Raw genomic sequence first — 23834 nt, 5'->3', positions numbered from 1 at the left:
AAACAAAATATTTTAAAACATTTTTAAATAAAAATACTCAAACATCCAGTCCTTTATCAGCTTCTAAAGCCTCCATGTACTCGTCTTTTACCATTTCTGAAACATTTCCAATTTTCGACTTATTTTGCACCTGTTTCAAAACACCTTCCCTTCCTAAACGAATCCATTGGGAACGTTCAATTCGAATACGTTTAGAGCGTCCACACTTTTGAATCATCCGAATTACTTCACGAAACCTTGCTTTAGGAAAAAGTTCATGAGCCCAAATCTGATAATATGACAAAAGAGACCGCAAATCCTCAAACTACCCAAATTGAGAAAAAATCTAAGACATATGCCTCATACTTCATATCCCTTTCCTTTCAAACGCATTCTCTGAGGTGCCTGATGAACAATTTGCACAAGACCTTTCTCTGACAATAATCTCCTTCATCAGCCATATAAAATCCACATTATTTCTCTTACTTCTCATCATCCAATTTTGCCACAGACTTACGTGTACGAATAGACACTTCTTCATCAATTCCCAAATCTGATGAACTCGAAAGCAAATCATACAAATTATCTAAGCATTCTTGACGTTTTTTATGCATTGTAAGTCCTACATGAACAGGCTTCAAAGCTTCAACCGTAGAAGAAATATTATCAACATCCTCTAAAGTTTTATTGATTTTTTTATGTCTTACAACAATATGCACGTCCTTTTCATCTAAATCAAATAAACTGGTCATCGTTATGAATAAATCTCTAGGCATTCACAGACATTCAAAAACCAAACAAATAAAACATTTTACTAAAAAATGACGCAAAAAAAAGAAATTAATACAAAGTTTCAAGTATAAAAGCAATAAAACGATTTTTGTTAATAAATTTTTAGGTGATTGATACAGATCCTCATTTTTTTAGAGTTATTCGATATGCTAGACCATCAGATTATCTTATTTTTATAGCAGGGACAATAGGCTTTCCTGCCGGAATATTTCTTATGGGTACAAAGAGAATAAACATATAAAAAAGTGCTAAAAGAACAAGAAAAATGGTCACCATCTATGAACCAAGCAAAACTAATACCAGGGCTTCGACTAGGATGCTTTCTAGGACTATGTGGGGGTTTTTTATTAGCATATCAAAGATCAAGCTGTAAGGAAAACATTAAAGAATAAAAAGAAACTTATCATGTATAGTAAGGCTTTGGGGATGGAGAGAGAATATACGAGAAATTGAAATGGATAAACTAGAAATGCAGAAAAAAAAAGCAGAAGATATACCGTTATATGGAAAATCAAGACTCTCAGAAGATATGCAAAAAATTGCCGCACAAAATTCAAAATATTCAGCCCTTAAATTTTGTAATCCAGTTCCTTTTTGCAAAAAAAATACTCATAAATACAGCATTATTTCCATGGTTCAATTTAGTTAACCATAACGACCATGGTATTGATTCTTCGAAATATGAATAAAACTTATATACGATCTGCGACCTCATTTTATTTAGATCTAATTTTATGAAAAATACTATATTATTTTATATATAAAATCACTAATCTTACTATTTTCTACATGAATAAATATTCCATTCTTATATAAAAGAATTTTCCATATACCATCTTCACCCCTTTGTAATAAAATATCTATTTTAATTCTTTTACCATTGTTTATATTTAACAATTCACCATTTTTAATTTTCCACTGTGGAGCAACAATCTCTTGCAAAACGTTCATAAAATCCCTATTAATAGACCATATAATACAGTCTAATACTTCAAAAATACTTCCACAAACGGTTTTACTTATAACTTCGTCAACTCCAGAGTCTCGAAAATCAACTTCAAAAGATGTTTTATAGTTATTTGTTTGTATATTAATTACTATTTGAGAAGATCCAGGAAGATATATTTCAATTACGCTTTGAGAACCATCAATAATGGATTGAATAATAGAATCTTCAGAAACACCAAAATCCATACCAACATATTTTCTAATTTTATAATTTACAGACCATCCTTCTAGCAAAATAACATTAATACAATTATTCAACTCTTCAAATATTTCATTCAAAACAAAATAATGAGCTAACTGAGATAAAACAGGAAAAAGGACACGCGATTGTTTTTTACTTTGCCTATAAAAATTAGCATCTTAAAACAAATACCAAAAAAAACATTTTTGACAGAAAAGGCAAATCATCTATCCATTTTAATTTCTGGCTCTCATAATACGAAAAAAACAAATGTAATGCCAAAAGTATAGCTTCACATAAAACATCATATTCCCCATTAGATTCTTTAATTTCTATTGAAGCATCCACCTAAAATATTCAGAAATGAATATATAAAAAAATATAAAAATCACAATATCAATTAACAATACCCTTTTAGGCCCTAAAATCTCAACAGAAACACCATTATCCATTATTATAGCATTTAAATCATCAAAAAAACTAACTTCTCTTATAATCTTACAATATTAATCAACGAAAAATTTAATGATAAGAAAAACCTCTTCTAACAATTCCTCTTCAAAAAAACTATCTTTTCTTCGAGATAAAGTTTGAATATTCTTATCAAAAAAATCAAATAATGAAGAATTATCCCAAACTACATCACCTTTTACAATATTATTTTCAACAAATCTAAGTCGTATAGTTTTAAACATCTCATTCACATCTATTCCATCAAACTCAATTCCACCTTCGGTATTTTTTTGCAAAATGGCAAATCCTTTTCCAAAAATGCGAGCAACTACTAATTATTAATGAAAAATAAATAGAAACTAATACCATCCATAATTCCATAATTAACTATAAGGTTTTTTGAATTATTAATCCGAGAATGCATGAGATTCCATCCATTTTGTTTTAATAAAGTGACATGGTGCCAAAACTTAGTCTCTAAAGTTGTTTCTTTGTCAATCCTAATTGATGCATCTAAAAGATCTGATGCAGCTTTAGATAAAGCCTGTATTTTCCAACCTTTAGACACTGCTTTATCCTCTTCACAAATATCTCCTTTAACCCGTTCAGTACCAAATGATCCAACAGGAACACGCTCTTTTAAAAATGTAGACATACTAGAATTCCCTAAGGCGGATTTAACAGAAGATACTAATAAAGAGACAAAATCAAGAATTAAAGAACATTCATTTTGAGCATTACTAAGAAATTTAAATCGAAATATATATAATTTTTTTAGCATACGCAATCATATTGATAAGTTTTTCTTTTACTTGTTGAAAATCATATTTTAAACCAATTGATGTATCAAAAACATTAAAATTCTGATTATTTTTCAAGCAATCATCAGTATCGTTAATATCCTTATCTATATTAAAGAAAGAAGATTCTTCAAGCTTTCTAAATGCTCCATATCTTGTAACAATTCTTGAAACAGTATCTTCTAAAAGATAATCATAACTAGATAAAATAAAAAAATATTACAAGTAAAAACAGACCTTACTTGTAACCATATGAATGCTGCCATGGAAATGGGATTAAAAGAACATCAGGGCTCATTTGCTTAAAAATTTAATCATCGACATAGTAACCTAATTAATATAATAGCCTTAAAACTATATCCAAACACACTTTCAGACAGACAAACAAGAATAGTACAAAAACAAATTTAAACGAACAATAAGAACTAATTTCATTTTTTATTATAATATTTGAATATATTTTAAACTATAATATATTTTTAATCTAAAATAATACATAAAAATCCCGTCAATTTTAAAATATCAAAAACTAATACAAACACATACAAAAACAAACAGACATAAATACGTAGACATATAGATGTATAAGTATATAAATATATAAATACCATAAACCCAAACAAATATGTTTAAGAAATTCTTAAATATTAAAGTAACATATACTACATATAACTTGCCCAACTAAAATTATTAAAAAATATATTAAAAAAAAAAACAATTTACCCTATATACATCAACGCAAGCAATTCAGGATTAACGGCTTGCAAAATAAGTTCTTCTACTTGTCCTTCAATAGATAAAGGAGTAACCTCAGCAGCCATATACCCATCTAATTTTCGCTTAATTGAATCTAATACTTTTTTTGCTTCAAGATTTTCCATATTTAAATTATTTACAGAAACATTCCTCTAAAAAATTAAATTAAAAACAAAAAGAAATAAATACCTTTTTTTTATCCCACTCTACAAGTGGATCATGAATAAAAGTTTCCAAAACACTAGTCAATGATTCTTGATTCGACCTCAATATTCGCATTGTAACTTCACACGACTTTCTAAAAACTCCTATAAAAATTATCATAATAATATTTAATAGCAAACTAATCTTTACCATTATAACCTATTACACCCAAAGCATCAACCATATTTTGAGTTAACCTAAATGGAACCCTTTCAGGTTTTTCAAACGTGAGACCCTAAAAAAAATAAACAAAACTAAATTACTTAAAAAGATAAAACTTTTTCAAAAAGACAATTAAAATCTACATGCAAAGAGTCTCCATTATTTTCATCAAACAAGATATTTTCTCCATGACGATCTCCAAGACTACTTAATATTAAATTGCAATAATAATTAAAACTTGAAATATACCCTAAAACATACCCAACAATAGACATAACGGCCAAAGTCCGTGCATAATTCAAACGACTTGCTCTCCAAGTTATCGGTGAAGGAAAAGTTTCCACAAACCATTCATGAAAAACAGCAGGAAATCTACTCAAATATTAAAATAACAATAATATTTCAGAGACTTACTTCGGTATCAACTTCTCAGTAAATATTATACCAGGATTTGAACTAGATGACGCCATATCCAGTATTGAACGAACTTCTGAATACTATTTATCGTTAAAAAACAAAAACTTTATAAACATAAAGACATTAATAGATATATTTTTTTGTTTATATGATTTCAGTATGATATCTCTTAAAGGCCTTGTGTGATTAACCCATTCAATAAGCCCACATTCCTCATTAAGAGGTATTACACTATAGGTTCGAATATCTTAAATTAGTCTATTTTCATAAAAAAAGGTCAACTTACATAACTGTCTTTTTCTAGATTCATTATCTATTCTTAAAAACTTATTAATCATACTATTAAACTCCATTAACCGTGCATCTTTTCGTAAATCATCTTTTGGTTTACAAAGAAATGGATAATGTCGACCATCACTACCAATAATAGTAATTTTACGAGGTCTCTGTAAAGAATTCATTATATCTACTTCATCCAAAAAGCCTAATAAAACTAAGATACTATATAAAGTCTTAAAAATGAATACCATGCAAACATGGCTGATCATCAGGGAATGGTGAATGATGTTTAATAGCAGCAGGTGAAGATGGTAAAGCAATTATTAAAACAGACTGAATAGGCACAACAATATCTATTGGTACAACAGAAGATGAAAACCTAAAATCTTTCGAAAGACTTTGTATGCTCCTTTTACTTGTAATTTCTGTATTGCATAGTCGAATAAACTGACCCACTAATAATTGTGCTTGATTTATTAATTTTTTAATATTTAAAGATGATGGCTTAATGTCAGTCTAGAAAATTTAGAATATAGACCCGTTTAAAAATAAGGATGAATACCATCAATTTTTGAAGAATAATATTACCACGTTCAGAACGTATTTTTGAACGAGATTTAGATACAGAAAGAATATACCATAAAGATTGCCTAGGATATGTTGAAATAACAGAAACAATTATCATTTCTAATATAGAAAAAACAGAAGGATTTGAGTGAGTTATTCTAGAAATCAATTGAGAAAAACTTGTTAAAAACTTAACTTATTAGCTTTAACCATTAAATAAATAAAAATACCAAATATGCAGGCAACCGCTTTGCATATTTTTTAACACTCTCATTTATTGATTTCAATCGATTATGCCTTGCTTGGAGAAGGTGCTGTTGAAATTCCCTAAAACATTAAAAAAATTAAAGTACTAAAATAAATTCAATACTTAGTCCCAACATCAGAAAATATTTTATCAACATTATTCCCAAAATCCAACCAAAATGTAAGAAACTTAGGCATTGTTTGATAGATATATTTACTTCCATAATGAAGAGCTCGTCCATAACTAATACAAATCAGGCGAATCCATTCACCTTCTAGACTATATTCTATTAAAAACTTAATATTAATACGAATTAACAAACAAATTAGCACTTTGTTGATTTGGTGGATGCTTTGCTTCCTCATCATATAATCTATTATAATAATGTCCAAGATAATAATGACCCTTTTCCCATCTAATAAATGAAGATATAAAATTAAAAATTAAAAATCTTACTAACCTATCATGCCTTTTAACTGCTTCTTGGTATTTTTGAACCAATATACGCGCATTACTTTGCCCTCCTGTATCTTTCCATTTAGCAAGAAGTAAAGAAGCCTAATTAATAACATAAGAAAAATAATTATTTTTCAAAAAAAAACCTTTCCAGTAATATATGCTTTAGATTTTGTAGATAAATACGTATTTAAACAATTATCGAAATTTTTTGTCCCAGAATTAAGATTTTCAGGAAAATCAAAAACCCCAGCAGCAAAAGCATTCTCCAAACTTTCAACAGCTTTCCTATGTTCTCCTTGCTTCCACCACCATCTCGCATGTTCTACACTTGCTAAAGGAGATCCTTTACTCTCAGCTATTAATATTGAATTATAAGACTGTTGTAAATGACCAGATTTCCTAGCAAGTTTCGCTATTTTAAGCCATATTTCAGCTACTTCATCATTAAGATTAGCACCTTCAGAAGAACTAAAAGATTTAGTTACATAAATATCCATAAAAACATTTACCCTAATATATCCAAAATTATTCGTCTCAAAGATAAAACAGAACGCCTATGTTCAAACGAAGCTGTAATTAATTGAAATCTTTGATCCAATACATTCATAATAGATCCTATATCATCATTATGATTTTTAAAAGAATTGTAAACATATTCTAGTTCAAATAACATATGCAATTTAAATAATATGTCATAACATTGCCATGTAGAATCAATATTACTCGTTCCTAAAGAAGTAGCTAATTGTGCACGTAACTCAGCTATACATGTTTCATAATCAGAATACTTTCTACTCTTTAAAAGTAACAATGCTTTTCCAAGACCAATATCAAATAATTTAGCATCAGTAAGACTTAAATACTTTTCTAAAACATTCCATTTTTCAAATTGCCAGGCAACCTCAGCACCGATATTTATTAATTTACTAGTAAAACTTAAATTACAAGAAATAAGACCATCGACTTCTATTAATAATGTTTCTAAAAATATAATTAAATTAGAATATTTTTTTTTTTTAAAATACCATAATGGCCTTGTCTTTTCAAACAATTTAATAGACCATTTAATAACTCAAACTTCGGATTCTTTTCATCCAAAGACAATTCATAACATGTCTGAGCAGCTGCCCAGCGACCTGCACTTTCATGAGTTAAAATCTGTTGATCTAAATCAAAAGTATGGAATTTAGAAGAAATTCCATCAATCGTATCAGGATCATCTAAATTCATATACATTTGCTGTAACTGCTTATATAAAGGCCTAAGTGTTTTATTATCTAAACCATTGTTTCGTTCTTGACGAATATGCTGTTCCCAATAAAATACAGCTTGTGCATATGACCCACAATTATATGAAGCACGTCCTATAAGACCCGCTGGTATGACTAAAAGCAAAGATTCGACTTTCTTAATAAGAGGATCATTATCGACATCATCATCCGCAACCATATATCTATTAGCCCTTCTAGCTAAAGCAACTTTACAACTACTATTGAAACTTCTTTTCCTGCGAAGCCAAGTATTAAAATAATCTATTATTGAAAATACAGTCTTTAATAATTATTAAATAATTAAATATAAATTTAAATAACATACCCGACATGCTAATTGTGCCTTTTCCGCTTCAACTATATTCACCTTTTCAGATTCTCCATCCTTTAATACATCTAATAACTCATTTGTTATCATAGTTCTTAAATATTCTGTTCCTGTTAATACAACATTCAAAAGAGCAAAAGGTAGCAGGAAATTTGCTATGTTTAAGTCCTGATTTTTAATTATATGAGCACAAATAGAAAAAATTTTTCTAGCATTATCTCCTTCAACACTTCTAAATATCTCTAAAGAAAAATTATGCAACCAAGTCTTATAAGTTTTTACTGTAGAATATATTGGATAAGCTGAAATCATATCTAGTTGAGATGAGTTAACAAAATATTTAGAATTTAACAAAGGTATAAGAGTTTGTTTTGAGCTAGTTGAAAAATATGACCATCTTTTAAATGTTTCAAAAAAAGACTCATTTGTATTTGCAATATTGGAAACAGTAAACCCACAAAGCTTCAATAACTCTTGCATGACATATGCCAAAAACCCCTGAACCCGAGTATCTGTTGCAGATCGAAACGCCCCAACAAGTTGTTCTTGAATAAATGACGAAATAAAAGTAACATTCTCATCTATATTCTCAAAATTATAAAGAACAACTAATTCTTGATTTTTTTTCTCAGCATCAACTCTTAAAGGATCTACTGCTCCAATAGCACCAAGACATTCTGCAGAAACTACAACAATGTCTTTGTTTATTTCTCGATACTTTTGACACAAATCTAACAGAATCCTAATAATATAGTCAATCACTTGCTCAGTCCTTTCTTTAACTATCAATGAATATAAACTAGATTGATTTTTATATAAACATTTTCGAAGCTCCAATAATCCTTGATAACAAACAATTTCACTATCATCAGCACATCTTCGAGCAATGTTCCTCAAATGTTCACTAAATGAAATAGGTTTCCTAAATTTTGACAGTTCTTTTTCAATATCATCCAATTGATTTATCACATTTAAACATGGTATATTTGCAATAGATTCTTCAACAACATTTCTACGATCATTAATTAAAGACAAAAAAAGATCTCGAATCAGTTGTTTTTCTATAAACGAACATTCATGCCAATATCGTAAAAACAAAGAAAATGTTTGTCCTAATATACCAGACAAATCAAAATCATTTAAATTATTTACAAGTGTTGACCATGAACATAAGGACGCTTTTCTTAAAAAAGGATCTAATAAAGCTGACTGAAGACAAGCAGAAACCTAAAACTATTAAATATAATTTCAAAAACAATAAAACTAACCTGCGGAATAGCATTGCTAATAGAATTACCAGATAATTTTACTAATTCTTCAATGCCGGACAAATAACGCAATTTTTGAGAAACGGAATTCTTACCTCTCACATCATTTATAAGATCAGTAAACTGAGCTACTATCCCTAACGTATAACGAGTAAAAAACTTAGAAAGAAGATCAGCAGAATTAAACGCATTTGAATAAATCTGATCAAGAGGAATTTTAGAAACAATTGCAGAAACGATTTCAAGAGCTCTTAAAACCTAAAATTTTAGAAAAGAAAGATTTTAAATGAAATACAAACCCTTTTACGTTTCTCATCAATTTCACTAGAAAACATTTGTAACAACTCAACAACAATTAATATAGGTTCAGAGCGGACAAGACTAGATAAATCCACTTTCTTGAAATCGGAAGAAGCTAAAGAAAGCAAAAGCATAGTCGCGCTTTCAACACATGTGACATTTTGAGTCAAAAGTACAGCCAAAATATAGGGCATATTATCTAGACAAAGCTTTGAAACATCTTTCTGTACAGAAAAAGCAATTTGTTCAATAACATCTTTTCTTTTTGATATAATAAGATAAGGTAAAGTATAAGATTGAGTCCGTGCAAGAAAATCTGATGACGATATCCCCAAGATAGTAGAAAATATCTGTACTATTTGAGGTCGACTTTGCATCTGTCTCACAACTGCGACACTAACAGTACTCCAATACGGAGAAAAAAGCTGCCAAGGCGTCAAGTTATGAGCATCAGAAATAGAATGAATCTATTATATTTTAAATCTATTACATCGCGATAAAAAATTACCTCTTGAAAAATAAGTGCTTGAATAAATAAATTACCTCGTCCCAAATATTCTATAAGCAATATTAAAATTAAATTAAGCTCTTCTGCTTTTGAAATTCTATATAGAATTAAAATTAACATTATATTAAGAAAACATACTTAGCAAGCTCAGCCCAAAACAATATTACAGATTCCATATATATTTTCTTATCATTTGCAGATAATTCTCTTAATATATCAAAAATATAACGTCTATTCTCCAATATCAATTCATTATTAGAATCACCAGAAATTTTTTTATTATAATAACAACATAATGTATATCTTTAGTATATTAGAAAATAAAGAACAATACAAATATTAACTACCCAGATTGTATTCTCAATCCACGTAAAGAACTCTGAAGTGACTGTATACACCAATTCCCAAGAACAGAAGTTGACAATCGTATTTCAGACCCAATAGTCGAATGCCTAATAATTCTACCTAATGTCATCATAGCAATAATCCTCAATTTATTAGAACGTGTAAACCATTCCAAATTCAAACAAGACTTTATCAATTCCGAGCGAACAGTAATTTTACAAGAATCCAAAACCTTAGCAGATATATTTGGATGATCGCATAAACTACAAAGAAGAGAAAAATTACTATCATAACCTAATCGAAATACAGTTAAACATCCAACTGAAGCACAACTTAATAAACCAATAATTTCAAAAATAACTTTATATTGTAATGAATCAAGATTCATATCAGAAAGAAAGTTTTGAATTTCATCAAAAATGCAATCAATTTTTCCAGAAAATTGAGGAAAAACAGTAGACATATGTCGAGATATATAAAAGACAGGATCAGAAGAGGGATATAATTGTTCCATTTCTAAATCATCATTGGACTCAAAACAGTTGTTCAATATTGTTTTAACATAATCAGTCACGAAAAAATATCTTTCTTTTAAGTATTCACTTTCGAATCCCATTTTTATGTTCTTTAAATGTTGAAATAAAAATTTAACCAAATCGTTCACATTAAACATTTGCTTATAAAAATTTGCCATATTTGACGACAAAACCAAAATACTATACACATAACAGACCTAATCTTTTAAATTAAACATAAATTACTGCAACCTTACTTTAAAATCATATATAGTTGCCATAAACCTGATTGGACTCTTTTGAAAACGATCTAAAGATGGCATCAATCGTGTATAAACCATTGACATATGCTCAGGAAACCGTTTTAATATTTTTGAAATACCTAAAAGCCCAATACAAAGAGCCTCTTGAAGGACTCGATTCAACTTGTCAAGTATCTCATCCGAATGAATAATTTCAAGCCCAAACAAAATAAGAGTAATAGTTATTCTAAAACATATATGCAAATCATCTACAGAAGACTGTAGCACCATGTGACATAACATCGTCCCTAGCATTTTTAAAAACAAAGCATGAATCCAAACAACATGATTTGCAGAAACAGACTTCGACAAAAACAACGTCAAAAAATTCCATAAAGTATCTACATGATATCCAATCCAACTTAAAGACCAAGAAGCAAAAACAACACCAGCAACTCGTGTATCAAATACCCAGTCTACCATCATCTGAAATATATATCCAACAATATCTAGCATATCAAATACAGAAAATCGACAAAACTCAGGAACATCAGTAAAAAGTCTTAAAATCTTTTCATTATATCTTTCCCCAGATTCTGAAATTGAAATCGTTATATGAAATACTAATACTACATACTCCATTAACTTGAATTCCACAAAACTTCGCTATACTAAACCTTCTACAAGCTCTTTAAGTGCATCAAGTATTTCCAATCCCATTGCACCATTTACTGCCATCCCCACATACGTCTCACAAATATCCTTCTGTAACACTTCCTCTATCCCGCGTTGCAACAACAGTGCCATTCGCCACGTTAGCCATACCACCAACATTTCTTCACGACCTGTCTCCCGACTAGTTGTCACATGAAGCACACTAGGCGTCCGCTGAACCGTAGTCTGAACAAGACGCAAACTCTGTTGCGCACGCAACACTGCAGCATTTGTTCCACATGTATTGCACATATTTTCAAAAAAAGAAGATATATGTTGACGAAAATCACTAATAACTCCAAGGAGACCTGCACGAACTACAATCTGCACTAATTCCGCACATGCAAAGACATCTTGTTCAGCTGCACTGTTCAGTTCGGATGCCGGTAACGCCAGAGCCTGCTCTAATAGATGCTCAAACGTATGTCCATTTAATTCTGAGGGCTTTCCAATGAAAAATACACCTGAATCATCTACTTTTCCCGTATTATTTGTCTTGGATGCATTATTCAGCATTCCCAACAGCCATAGCAGACATTTAAAGAGCGTACACCACCGAGGACAAAATAGTATGTTGAAAAAGATATTGAACAAATAAATAAAGATAAACAGGAAATATAAACTACAGAAAACATAAATTCAATATTTCTGCTTAAAAGAAAATGGAGAAAAAAGTAGATACATTAATATTACGAGACTAAATCACGTGATAATTGATATAAAGAATACGATAAAAGAGAATATTATATGCCAATATGACGATGCCTATAATAAAGACAGAACAAATAAAGGCAGGATCATGCAGATCAGATGTTTATGGATCATTTAAAGCACTCAACGTACCAGGAGAATGGAAGCTTTTGGAGATTGAAGCAGCAGGAAAGCATTTTTTAAAATACGCACAAAAAAAACTTGGTCGACAAGCATGGGATAAAAATGAGAATGAACTAGAAGAAAAGCAAAAAGAAGAAAAAAAATCAGAAGTATATGATGAAGAAGAAGATGAAGAAATTCTTCGTTATGATCCAAAAGAATATAAAGTTTACAACTATTTTTATACCTAAAGAATCTAATTATATCTTATAGCAACAAGATCATTATGCTGTTTTAGGACTCTCAAAGCTTCGATATAAAGCAACTATAGAAGATATCAAACAAGGATGTATGTTTTTCAGCATAAAGTGTTCATTAAATAACCCAATGAGTTAATAGATCGTCAGAAAGTATTAAAACATCATCCAGACAAAAAAGCCACACAAAACAATACACATGACGATTCTTTCTTTAAATGTATCCAAAAAGGTACAAAAAAGACTATGTTTGATGTATATTTAATGCGGCAAATTTTAGCCATGGAAATCCTATCAGATCCAATTAAAAGACGACAATACGATTCTATTGATGAAAAAGCTAATGTCTTTCCACCTTCAAAAAAAGAAACAGTAAACTTTTACGAACAATGGGGCAAAGTATTTGAAAGCGAAGCAAGATTTTCGAACCAACATCCCGTTCCCACCCTAGGAGACGAACATTCTAGCAAAAAAGACGTGGAAGAATTCTATAATTTTTGGTATAATTTTGATTCATGGAGATCTTTTGAATATCTAGACAAAGATACACCTGATGATTCATATAAGTAATGATACAGAAACAATGGAAAATTATTCTAATTAGCCTAGTCGTAATAACAAAAGATATCAGGAACATAAAAATAGAGCAGAACGAGCAAAACGTAAAACAGAAGATACTGCACGTCTTAGGAGGTTAATAGATGACTGCTTAAGCCTTGATCCACGCATCAAAAAATTCAGACAAGAAGAAAAAGCAGCCAAAGCAGCAAAAAAACATGAACATAAAATAAATATGCAAAAAACACCAGAAAAAACAGATAAAGAAGAACAAGAGAAGAAAGGAAAAGAAGAAGCAGCAAAAGAATTACAGAAAGAAGAAAAAAAAGCTAAAGAAATTCAAAAGAAAACTATGAAAAAGACTAAAAAAATTATCAAACAGTCATTAAAAACAGCAAATTATTTCTATGCTGGTGAAAACACGCCCCCAGATATAATCGACAAAGTACTAACTGATGCGGAATTAATTATACAAAAAGCATCTTCAGATTTGACGACATTTACAAAGGAATTAGAAAATGTAACCAAAATAGAAAACATTGAAACAATTTTTAAAACATACATAAAAAAACTTTTAGAAGAAAAAGTGATTCAGGTATCCGATTTAAAAATACTATCTATTTAAATGTATGGTTAGACACTTATAAAAAAAGCTCATAAAATTCATCTTTAAGACAAAAAAGAAAATATAAACTAGTCTTATGCACCAAAACTCTTTAAACATGTTATGCATATTAGCGTCCAGCAGATAAATCGACTGAATATTTCCGTCTCTTTTGTTTACTTTCATTATGAGCAATCGTGCTATAAAAATATAACGAACTATCATCATTGCGATCAGATAAAAATGAACTATGCATTGCCATTTCATCATAGAGTTCTTTGCAGCTTCTAAGTTCCGTATTTAAAGCTGAGAGACGGCCTACTTGCTCACCATCCAAGTTAAAAAGAACACCGTCAATTATACGATAAGAGGAAAGTATAGAAGGATACAAAGATGTAGAAGTATCAGAAAACTCCCCATCCAAAACTGCATGCCGAGTATTCAGTGAATCATCCAACTCAGATAACATTTTATCATCTGGCCAAGCATTACCATTTGCATCCGTAAACGCATCTGACGCAAACAGTGTTTCGCGTAGTGCATTTCTTACTGCACTAGACGGCCATGTCATCGGCTCTGTTGGCAAAGTAGTAGAAGACGAAGCATGCGATGATGATGAAGCCATCCTAATAGGAGACACACGCCTTGCTGTTGAACGTATTTCACGCATCAATGCAAGCCTTTCTGCCATACCATCCACTCGTGCACGCATTTCACGAAGCCTCATTTCACGTCGCCGTAAAAGATTCAACGATGACGCTAACGAGGTATATAACCCAGTTGATTCACCTTCAGATGTCCCTGTTATATTCGATACATTACGGAACAGAGAAGGATCTACTGTTTCCATAACTTCAAAAACTTCTGAAGAAGTTTGTGGTTCATCAGACTCTGTTGCCGGATATTGTGAAAATAGAGACACCAAACCAAAAGAATCTGCCAAATCTAATACAGAAGACTGTCTCAACGACGTCCTATCAGAAGAACGGCGCCATACTGGATTATTCCATCGTCGATTCACTGGCGCATCTCCTCCACTTCCTGTCTCTAACGCTGATACCGAACCTCTAGATGATTCATTCAATCTTCCTGGCATTTTTAATCAGAAAAAAACACATTAACATGTCCCAAGTTTCTTTTCTAATATAAGCAGTTATTATATACTAAATCTATACATTTATTAGATACTTTTTCTGAACAAATATTTTCATCTTACCAAAGTTGCATATCGTCAATGTTAATTTTATTGCGGAGTAAGGTAATATCATCGATCTTAAATATTCATAGACATCAGAAAAATATAAAATGCCAGAACAATTAATAAACCATTTAGAAGAAGAAGATTTAAAAAACAGAGATCCAGAACAACAACGTCTGATGAGTGAGACATGCATTTTAGTTGACGAAAATGATAAAATGATTGGGTTTGCATCAAAAAAACAATGTAAATTTTAATATTTTTTAAAGAAACTAAAAAAAAAAGGTCATTTATTAAAAAACATACAAGAAGGAATGCTTCATAGGGCGTTTTCAGTATTTTTGTTCGATCAGAAAGGAGATTTGTTACTTCAAAAACGAGCATATGAAAAAATTACATTTCCTGGATTATGGACAAATACATGTTGCTCACATCCTCTGCAAGTCATAGGTGAATATGGTGAGAACATGGAGAAATCAGTTGAGGGTGTAAAACGTGCGGCACAACGGAAACTTTATCATGAGTTGGGGATTGTTTCAAGTCAAGTACCACTAGAAAAATTCCACTATTTAACACGAGTGCAATATAAAGCAGAAAGCGATAAAATATGGGGAGAAAATGAGAGTGTGTATCAATTTTCCCAGGAAAAGTACCTAACGGTTGATGAATACAGTTGATTATATTTTGTTTATTCAGGCAGATGTTGATCTAAAACTTAATCCAAATGAAGTAGAAACAGCACGCTATGTTAGTCAGGATGACCTTCGTAAAATGTTAAAATGCAAAGGTAGCATCATATCTTCAGTAGATAACAGATTTATTTTTCACTAGATTTTAGTTTTACACCATGGTTTGAACTCATTTGCCGTTCATTCATGTTTTTTTGGTGGGATAGCCTTCATAATCTTAATGCTGTAAAAAATCACCAATTTTCTATTATTCGAATGTGATTATTTTAAAAAATATAACTGCCATAACTTATTTTACAAAAAATTGTATTCAACCTTTCATAATGCTTTTTTTGGGAACTATATAAAATTTTATACTTACTAACACATACAAACTCATGTTTTGTACTATTAAGTCATGTACTTTTTATTTTTTAATTAATAATAATTATTTTAAAATACTTATATATTCAGAAAAATACATAATTAGCATTGTTTACAAAAAATAATCATAATGCTGAAATCCTTATATCTATTTATACATTATTTCCATTCAGGCAGATTTCAATTTAATTTTTTCATGTATTAAAAAGTATACATTAACTGAATGTTTAAGGACACCCTTAAAAAACGAATACACTTACGTATAAAAAAGCAAAAACTTAGCCTTAAGACAGTATTATTTCTACGTTTTTCATTATATAAAAACATATTTTTACTGTATTTCTAAAAAAAACACTTTTTTATCTTTTAAACAAAACTAATAACAATAGATGTCAGCGGAACTAGCAGTATCTTATGCAGCTCTTATTTTAGCCGATGATGGCATTGAAATAACTTCAGACAAACTGCAAACACTAGTAAAATCAGCAGGCGTCCAAGTTGAAAATGTCCTAATATCTCTATTTGCAAAAGCGCTTGAAAGCAGAAATGTTAAGGTCTGTTATATATTTAAAAAAAAAAATCTTATTATTACAGGAACTTCTTTTAAATATAGGCACTGGAGGACCAAGGTCAGCAGCTGAAGGAGCACCTGCTCCAACAGCGAACGAAACAAAAGTCGAAGAAGCACCAAAGGAAGAAGAAGTAGAAGAGTCTGATGAAGACGTATTGCATTTTTTTCTTTCATATCCTAAAACCACTAATATTTGACACAGATGGGCTTCGGTCTTTTCGATTAAATCAAGTGGAATTTCCATTTTCTTTTCGTTTGTATATCATAAATTGAAAAAATATCTAATAAAAACCTCTTTAATATCGATTACCATATCACTAAATACTATACCAATATATCCATGGATAACGTTCCAAGACTTCCTAATAGCCATGGGAGATTCATCATAATATATTTGCGTGATACATCGATTAATAAAATACTTATCGCATAAGTAATATTCCCCAAAAGCGTAAAAACAAAAAATAAAAGAGATAAACCTACACATGTCATTTAATAGCCATTCTAACATTTACAACTGTCTACCTTCTGTCGATTTGCTTTCAAAATTTTTCTTAATCTGTGGAATTCTCGCAAATACTATATACCAATCAGTTAAAAATAGATACATATGATTACCAATCAACAACTTACAATATAAAAAAGCACCAATATAGCCAAATACTAAAAATCCGACAGAATTAGGTGTTTGTGTATCAGGCTTTTTCACTCCACCAATTGCAACCGTAATAATCCAACCAAGAACACCAAACACAATTACAATCAGCATCGACAAAAATACTTGTAATGGTGTCGTCCCTTTAAATACTTTTTCTTGTACCTACAACAACCAATAAGAATATTTACTATATTTTCTAAACCCACATTATTCCGCAAATGATATCGATGTTTATAATACAAAACTTGGAGAATCAACACCAAGTCAGCCAGAAAAAAATAAACCTGGATAACAATAATAATATGTATAAGCTTCCCCCATACTGATCTTTCTTCCATTAAGCACTTCTCCCACACAATTCTTAACATACCCTATCAACCCAAATATATCACCCACAAGCCATAAAAACAAGAACGGAAGTGATATTGAATCACCACTAAACAAAACATACTATATTACCAATGTCTCTCCTTTACTACCACTATACTCACGATTTTCGCCGGTAATTCTCAATTAACTGTGGATACACCGTAATAATCCTGTTTATTCTTTTAAATCATTTTCCATCAAACAAAAAAAAAAACAAACCATGAAGCAAGAGAAATAGACCTAAATCTTCATCAATATACTTCTATATACTCATTTCTTACCCAAAAATACCAGACAATCCTTCCTTTAATGATATTTTATTCAATGCAGAAAACCCCATTGTGTTTTTCGTACTCGAAACTTTTGTATATATTATATTCCATAAATGCATTATTAAATTTAATATTACCTACTTATACACCTATATCTCCTCTATTATGCCTTGAATCTTTCTATAAACCGCTACAATTATCCATATAAAATAACCATACATAATCTACACTAAAAATACATTAATTACGTTGCCATCCCAAACTACGCCTAATTTTCACTCTCATCTCAAAATTTTTCAAAAAAATCGAATATTCTAACTGAAAAAGGATAAAAAGAAAATCCAAAAAAAATAAACGATAATAAGAAAGCAAAGATAATAAAACAAAAAAGAAAGATAAAAAAGAAAAAAGGGTTTAGAAGATATATAATGAGAATATAAGAACACAGGGAGAATATTAGTCTGAAGAAAAAATAGTAACGATATTAATAGCACACAATAAGAAACATAGAGAAGAGTAGATATAGGATGCATATAGATCGCATATAAGACGCATACAGTACGCATACAATACGCATATAGTATGCATATTAGAAACCATATCATAAAATAATGACGGGATAGATTGAAATAAAGAAACCAATTGAAATTTTGGAAAGATAACGACCTAAGACCAAGGAGAAACCAGAAAAAACAAAGAGCAGTTTGGAAGAGAAATCAGCGTATATAATTGTACTTTTTGAATGAAAAACAGTATATAAAGGGGTCAAGAGTTGCCTAGAAGGAATTTAAACAGGGGCCAAAATACAAAAAGAATCATATACGAGGCATGGATAATATAGAGGAAAAAGAAAAAAAAATTCCGTTGATACAGCGGTTTCGTGCAAAAATGAAGTATATTTTATTAGGACCAGTACCATCATGCACAAAGGTCATTCCAGAGGCACATGCAAATATATTTTCACGGCTTATATGGAGCTGGCTAGACCATTTGATTGTACTGGGGTATAAGCGTCCACTGGAAGCAACAGATTTATGGTATATTGATGAAGCACGATCATCGGAAAATTTAGATAAGCAGCTATATGAAAATTATGAACGACGGAAAGGATCTAAATATGCACTTTTGAAGGCATTAAAAGATACATATGGGAAGAGATATTTTTTATCAGGATTAATAAAGGTATATTTTTGTGTAATATATATAATAGTGAATTAACGATTTAAGGTTGTGTCTGATATGATTATTATCTTTTCGACAGTTGTTATTAAAGTATATTTTGTTTTGTAATACACAATTTGTTAATATTTTATCAGTATATCATCATTTTCTCACAAAAAAAAGCACTTCATAATGAACAACCTAATGTCTATTCTAAACCAAACATTGCATATGGTATTATGCTTTGTTTTACATTGTATTTTATGCAAACTCTTTCTTCATTTTGTCTTCACCATTCTTTTTACCAAAGTATTATGATAGGTGCTATGTCAAGAACAGCATTAATTTCGTGTATTTATCGCAAAAGCCTTGCTATTAAAAATACACAGCGATTAAAATTCAATAATGGCAAAGTATGTACTATAGCTTTATTGAAAAAATATTAATTTACAGATCATGAATCTTATCAATACAGATGTAACCAATATTGATACAGGCTTTGGATATGCAAATATTATATGGTATTTTTTTTTTCTATTTTAAATAATTCATAACTTTACTAGGACATCTGTTATTCAAACCATTTCTATTTCTATTCTTCTATTTTTAAACTTAGGAATCTCTACTCTTGCAGGACTTTCATTGATAATTGTCATTATTCCTATTTGTAAAATCATTTCATTTTAACAAATAAATCTAATAGCATTAGTGGCGAAAATAGCTAAGAATCTTGTAAAAAAGAATCTCGAGATTTCAGCAATTACAGATATTCGTGTTCGTTTAACAAACGAAATGCTTCAATCTATCAAAGTGATCAAATTTTATACATGGGAAAAGAGCTTTTTAAAAAACATTTTAGGTGCAAGACTGAAAGAAGCAAAATCTATAAAATCGCTACACATCGTACGATCTATAATTGATTCACTTTCAATGGTAATAAAAATCGTTCATTTTTTTTATAAAACTTTCTTAATATTCTACAGAACATTACATTTTTTTGTATTATAGTAACATTTATTACCTATTACAAAATAAAAAATTCTCTTGAGCCTTCCATTGTATTTTCTTCGTTAACTCTTCTTAATCATCTCAGAATACCTCTTATGCTTTTTATTTATGGTACGTTTTTTAAATTCCCAAATCTTTAGTTTTAATTATCAAAATAGCATTAGTTGTTTGTAGCAACATGTTAGCTTCAATAAAAAGAATTGATTGTATGCTTTCTGATGAAGACAACTTCGAACAATCAGATTCTATTAAAAAAATTCAAGATATTTTAAAATCTAGGAAATTGGAAAATTCTGAAGATCCAGAAATTGATGAATCTAATTATTCTATTGTCATTAAAAATGGCTATTTTGCCTGGCCATCAGACGATGCAAACAATGAATCAAAAAAAATGCACCTATCATCAAAAAAATCTTTTTTTGGAAAAAAACACATACCAAGTCATTCTAATAGTTCAGGAAAAATACTAAATTCAGAAAAAAAAAATAAGATAAAATTAAAAAACAGTCAATTTAATGAAAAAGCAGAAGATTTAAATATTTCTAATAACATCATACCTCAAACAAAAAGTGAGACTAAAGATGATTCTGACGATGATGATTTTAAAGAATTTGACTTCAAACTACAGCTTAAAAACATTAATTTAAAAATTAAAAAGGGCGAACTCGTATGTATTGTAGGTCCTATTGGTTCAGGAAAAAGCACACTTCTTCTTTCTATTATTAATGAAACATATAAAATCTATGGAACAATAAATATAAATGGCACAATTGGTTATTGTTCTCAAGTCTCTTGGATTCAGAATTCAACTGTTATGGATAACATTCTTTTTGGGAAACCATATGACAAACATAAATATCAAAAAGTAATTAATGTTTGTTGTTTAGATGTTGATATTCAAACATTTGCCAATAGGGATTTAACAGAAATAGGGGAAAAAGGTGTAACGCTTAGCGGGGGGCAAAAACAAAGAATTAATATTGCACGATCTGTTTATTTCGATGCCGATATAATTTTATTAGATGATTCATTATCCTCTGTTGACTCTAATGTTAGCAAAGATATTTTTGAGAAATGTATTCGTAATTTTCTTAAAGATAAAACTGTTATTTTTGTAACTCATCACCTTAATATTCTTAGCAAAGCAGATAAAATAGTTTATCTTGAAAACGGGGAAATTATGGAAATGGGAAAATATTCAGATTTAATTAATAAGCAAGAATATTTCTACCATTTTGTTGAAGAATTTATTAAAGTAGAAGAACAAGAAGAGGAAACCTCAGAAAAAACAACAGAAGGATTTCAAGTCAAAGAAAATGAATTTAATACTTTAATGCAAAAAGAAGAACGCGAAATAGGCTCAATAAAATGGATAGTTTATATTCAATTTATTAGAGCTGCAGGCGGCCTTTGGCTAGTTCCTGTGATCATTCTTTTATTAAGTGCTTTTGAATTCGTAAATATTGGGTATTTATTTCTTTAAAGAATAATCAACCTACTTAAGTATACACAGAAATAATCTATGGTTGAGTTTTTGGTCAAAAAATCAATTTCAAAAGTCTCCAAATTTTTATGTATACATCAAAACATGTCATTATCTATACCTAATATTTTTCTCTAGATATTTATATACTTGGCTTTAGGTGTTGCTCAAACACTTTTAGATTTCATTATTTATTATGCATATTACGCTTGTTCTAAAAATGCTACCACAAATATGCACCATAAAGTAGCTATTCTTTTTTTACACTTATATTAATATTAATAAGGCTGTGGAACGTGTTATTCGAGCACCTATGTTATTTTTTGATACCACTCCTTTAGGTTATACATCTTCGACTTTAATCATATTTAACATTTATTAGGACGAATTATCAATAAATTTACAAAAGATATTAAAATTTTGGTATATTTACTTATTAGGAAATACTTTATTAACATTATCAGGATAATTCACTGGCAGATTCTTATTTATTATTTTCATTAACATCTTCAAATATTGTTGCTATTTTTATTCTTATTACTGTATTTCTTCATTATGTAAAGTGCCTATAAACTTAATGATTTAATAGCTAATGTACAGTTTTCTATTCCTCTAATATTTTTATTATCACTTTTTTTTGTTTTAATGTCATTTTATAGAGTATCTTCTCGAGAAGTAAAACGATTAGATTCTTTACAAAAATCAGATCTATATGCTCAAATTAGTGAAACTTTAACAGGTCTTGTAGTGATACGCGCATATGGAGAACAATTAAGATTTAAGCATGAAAATGAAAAAAAAAACGACATATCAAATAGTGCATATTTTTTGACACTTGCTAGTCAAAGGTGGCTTACTTTAAGACTAGATGCAATTGGAAATATGATTATATTGTCTATTACTATTTTATCAATAACTTCAGATATTGATGCAACGACTACTGGTCTTATTCTTTCATATTGTCTTCAAATTGTTAGCATGATGTCTTGGATGCTGAGACAATTTGCAGAGGTCGAAATTAACATGAATTCAGTAGAAAGACTTCATCATTATGCTGATAAATTAGGAACAGAAGCACCTTTAGTTATTCCAGAAAAAAGACCACCACCAGATTGGCCTCAGAATGGGGAAATCATATTTAATGATGTTTGGCTCAAATATAGAGAAGAGCTCCCGTATTCATTGAAAGGCTTAAATATCCGTATTAATAAAGGGGAAAAAGTAGGCATAGTTGGTATATTAAACATTTTAATTATATACATAAATAATATATCATTAGGTCGTACAGGAGCTGGAAAAAGTTCAATTATGGTAGCCCTTTATAGGCTTGTAGAATTATCTAAAGGTTCAATAATTATTGATGGAATATGCATTTCTGAAATAGGTCTTCATGACTTAAGAAGCAAACTATCCATTATTCCACAAGAACCAACCCTTTTTGAAGGAACTATTAGATCTAATCTTGATCCGTTTAATGAGTATACTGATCAAGAAGTATGGGATAGTTTGGAAAGATCATGGTTTCTAGATTCAATTAAAAGACAATATACATCAGAAAAAGATGGATCTTCAAAATTTAGTCTAGAATCACCAGTAGAAATAGACGGACAAAATTTTAGTCTTGGACAACGTCAACTGTTAACGATGGCAAGAGCATTATTACGAAAATCCAAAATTATCATTTTTGATGAAGCAACATCAAGCATAGATGCTAGAACAGAACTAAAAGTAAAAAATTATTCTTATCTAATTATTTTAATTAACATTTGTTAAGATTCAAAATACCATTCAAAATGAATTTAAAAATGCAACGCTTTTATGTATAGGAAATAGAATCAAGTAATTCCATATTATCTTTTTATTAACATTTACATTTATATCTAGAACTGTTATTAATTACGATACTATCATTGTTATCGATTCAGGTACCCTTGTTGAATCTGGTTCTCCACAAGAACTTTTTAATAAACAAGATGGTGTATTTCGATCTTTATGTTTTAGTGCAGGGATAACAAACATGTAATTCTATTCATCA

At 29.8% G+C, this 23834-nt stretch overlaps 10 protein-coding genes across 10 annotated transcripts; 5 read left to right on the top strand and 5 right to left on the bottom strand.

Moving 5' to 3' along the window:
* Nucleotides 1–37: 37 nt before the first annotated feature.
* On the bottom strand, nt 38–766 carry T551_01272 (uncharacterized protein; the record flags this gene model as incomplete). The annotated part of the gene is made up of 3 exons (XM_018373535.1): nt 466–766; nt 346–427; nt 38–304 (listed from the first exon to the last, which is right to left on the bottom strand). The coding sequence occupies exons 1-3, from the start codon at nt 753–755 to the stop codon at nt 38–40; spliced, it is 639 nt and encodes a 212-aa protein (XP_018230189.1). The 5' UTR covers nt 756–766.
* A 34-nt stretch (nt 767–800) lies between these two features.
* T551_01271 (uncharacterized protein) lies at nt 801–1460 on the top strand (the record flags this gene model as incomplete). The annotated part of the gene is made up of 5 exons (XM_018373534.1): nt 801–836; nt 878–989; nt 1033–1140; nt 1185–1349; nt 1393–1460. The coding sequence occupies 5 exons, from the start codon at nt 801–803 to the stop codon at nt 1458–1460; spliced, it is 489 nt and encodes a 162-aa protein (XP_018230188.1).
* A 55-nt stretch (nt 1461–1515) lies between these two features.
* Nucleotides 1516–3511, bottom strand: T551_01270 (uncharacterized protein; the record flags this gene model as incomplete). The annotated part of the gene is made up of 7 exons (XM_018373533.1): nt 1516–2122; nt 2163–2308; nt 2353–2457; nt 2500–2741; nt 2780–3153; nt 3197–3412; nt 3456–3511. 7 exons carry the CDS (start codon nt 3509–3511, stop codon nt 1516–1518), a joined length of 1746 nt encoding a protein of 581 aa, XP_018230187.1.
* Nucleotides 3512–3875: 364 nt separating this feature from the next.
* Nucleotides 3876–12311, bottom strand: T551_01269 (uncharacterized protein; the record flags this gene model as incomplete). The annotated part of the gene is made up of 26 exons (XM_018373532.1): nt 3876–3894; nt 3937–4121; nt 4159–4277; nt 4324–4408; nt 4452–4539; nt 4585–4707; nt 4750–4832; nt 4875–4999; nt 5039–5236; nt 5280–5547; nt 5594–5788; nt 5829–5925; nt 5969–6124; nt 6168–6260; nt 6306–6403; nt 6448–6772; nt 6814–7285; nt 7330–7855; nt 7901–9130; nt 9172–9429; nt 9471–9938; nt 9980–10076; nt 10118–10282; nt 10327–11057; nt 11097–11710; nt 11759–12311. 26 exons carry the CDS (start codon nt 12309–12311, stop codon nt 3876–3878), a joined length of 7371 nt encoding a protein of 2456 aa, XP_018230186.1.
* A 232-nt stretch (nt 12312–12543) lies between these two features.
* Nucleotides 12544–14078, top strand: T551_01268 (zuotin). The gene is made up of 5 exons (XM_018373531.1): nt 12544–12835; nt 12882–12957; nt 13008–13097; nt 13146–13431; nt 13475–14078. The coding sequence occupies exons 1-5, from the start codon at nt 12551–12553 to the stop codon at nt 14046–14048; spliced, it is 1311 nt and encodes a 436-aa protein (XP_018230185.1). The 5' UTR covers nt 12544–12550; the 3' UTR covers nt 14049–14078.
* A 79-nt stretch (nt 14079–14157) lies between these two features.
* T551_01267 (uncharacterized protein) lies at nt 14158–15123 on the bottom strand (the record flags this gene model as incomplete). The annotated part of the gene is made up of 1 exon (XM_018373530.1): nt 14158–15123. One exon carries the CDS (start codon nt 15121–15123, stop codon nt 14158–14160), a length of 966 nt encoding a protein of 321 aa, XP_018230184.1.
* A 209-nt stretch (nt 15124–15332) lies between these two features.
* On the top strand, nt 15333–16175 carry T551_01266 (isopentenyl-diphosphate delta-isomerase; the record flags this gene model as incomplete). Its single annotated transcript, XM_018373529.1, has 4 exons — nt 15333–15471; nt 15511–15849; nt 15899–16012; nt 16057–16175. 4 exons carry the CDS (start codon nt 15333–15335, stop codon nt 16173–16175), a joined length of 711 nt encoding a protein of 236 aa, XP_018230183.1.
* A 491-nt stretch (nt 16176–16666) lies between these two features.
* On the top strand, nt 16667–17045 carry T551_01265 (uncharacterized protein; the record flags this gene model as incomplete). The annotated part of the gene is made up of 2 exons (XM_018373528.1): nt 16667–16831; nt 16872–17045. 2 exons carry the CDS (start codon nt 16667–16669, stop codon nt 17043–17045), a joined length of 339 nt encoding a protein of 112 aa, XP_018230182.1.
* Nucleotides 17046–17075: 30 nt separating this feature from the next.
* On the bottom strand, nt 17076–18266 carry T551_01264 (uncharacterized protein; the record flags this gene model as incomplete). The annotated part of the gene is made up of 8 exons (XM_018373527.1): nt 17076–17129; nt 17179–17327; nt 17374–17668; nt 17713–17750; nt 17791–17942; nt 17998–18045; nt 18095–18115; nt 18157–18266. 8 exons carry the CDS (start codon nt 18264–18266, stop codon nt 17076–17078), a joined length of 867 nt encoding a protein of 288 aa, XP_018230181.1.
* Nucleotides 18267–18975: 709 nt separating this feature from the next.
* Nucleotides 18976–23822, top strand: T551_01263 (uncharacterized protein; the record flags this gene model as incomplete). The annotated part of the gene is made up of 17 exons (XM_018373526.1): nt 18976–19329; nt 19375–19419; nt 19464–19721; nt 19762–19829; nt 19872–19975; nt 20018–20241; nt 20292–20427; nt 20475–21783; nt 21830–21890; nt 21938–22045; nt 22086–22140; nt 22182–22222; nt 22264–22356; nt 22400–23033; nt 23079–23527; nt 23574–23638; nt 23684–23822. The coding sequence occupies 17 exons, from the start codon at nt 18976–18978 to the stop codon at nt 23820–23822; spliced, it is 4143 nt and encodes a 1380-aa protein (XP_018230180.1).
* Nucleotides 23823–23834: the final 12 nt, after the last annotated feature.

This window comes from Pneumocystis jirovecii (assembly GCF_001477535.1).
Source record: "Pneumocystis jirovecii RU7 chromosome Unknown supercont1.5, whole genome shotgun sequence".
Taxonomy (NCBI): domain Eukaryota; kingdom Fungi; phylum Ascomycota; class Pneumocystomycetes; order Pneumocystales; family Pneumocystaceae; genus Pneumocystis; species Pneumocystis jirovecii.
This window is presented reverse-complemented; position numbering and strand designations above follow the sequence as displayed.

Excerpts from the sequence above, each read along its gene's own strand:
- T551_01268 (XM_018373531.1), top strand. The coding sequence starts at position 12,551 with ATGACGATGCCTATAATAAAGACAGAACAAATAAAGGCAGGATCATGC. Across the intron at positions 12,836-12,881 it reads ATGATCCAAAAGAATATAAA|CAACAAGATCATTATGCTGT; the intron begins GTTTACAACTAT and ends TATATCTTATAG. Across the intron at positions 13,098-13,145 it reads CTTTAAATGTATCCAAAAAG|CCATGGAAATCCTATCAGAT; the intron begins GTACAAAAAAGA and ends GGCAAATTTTAG.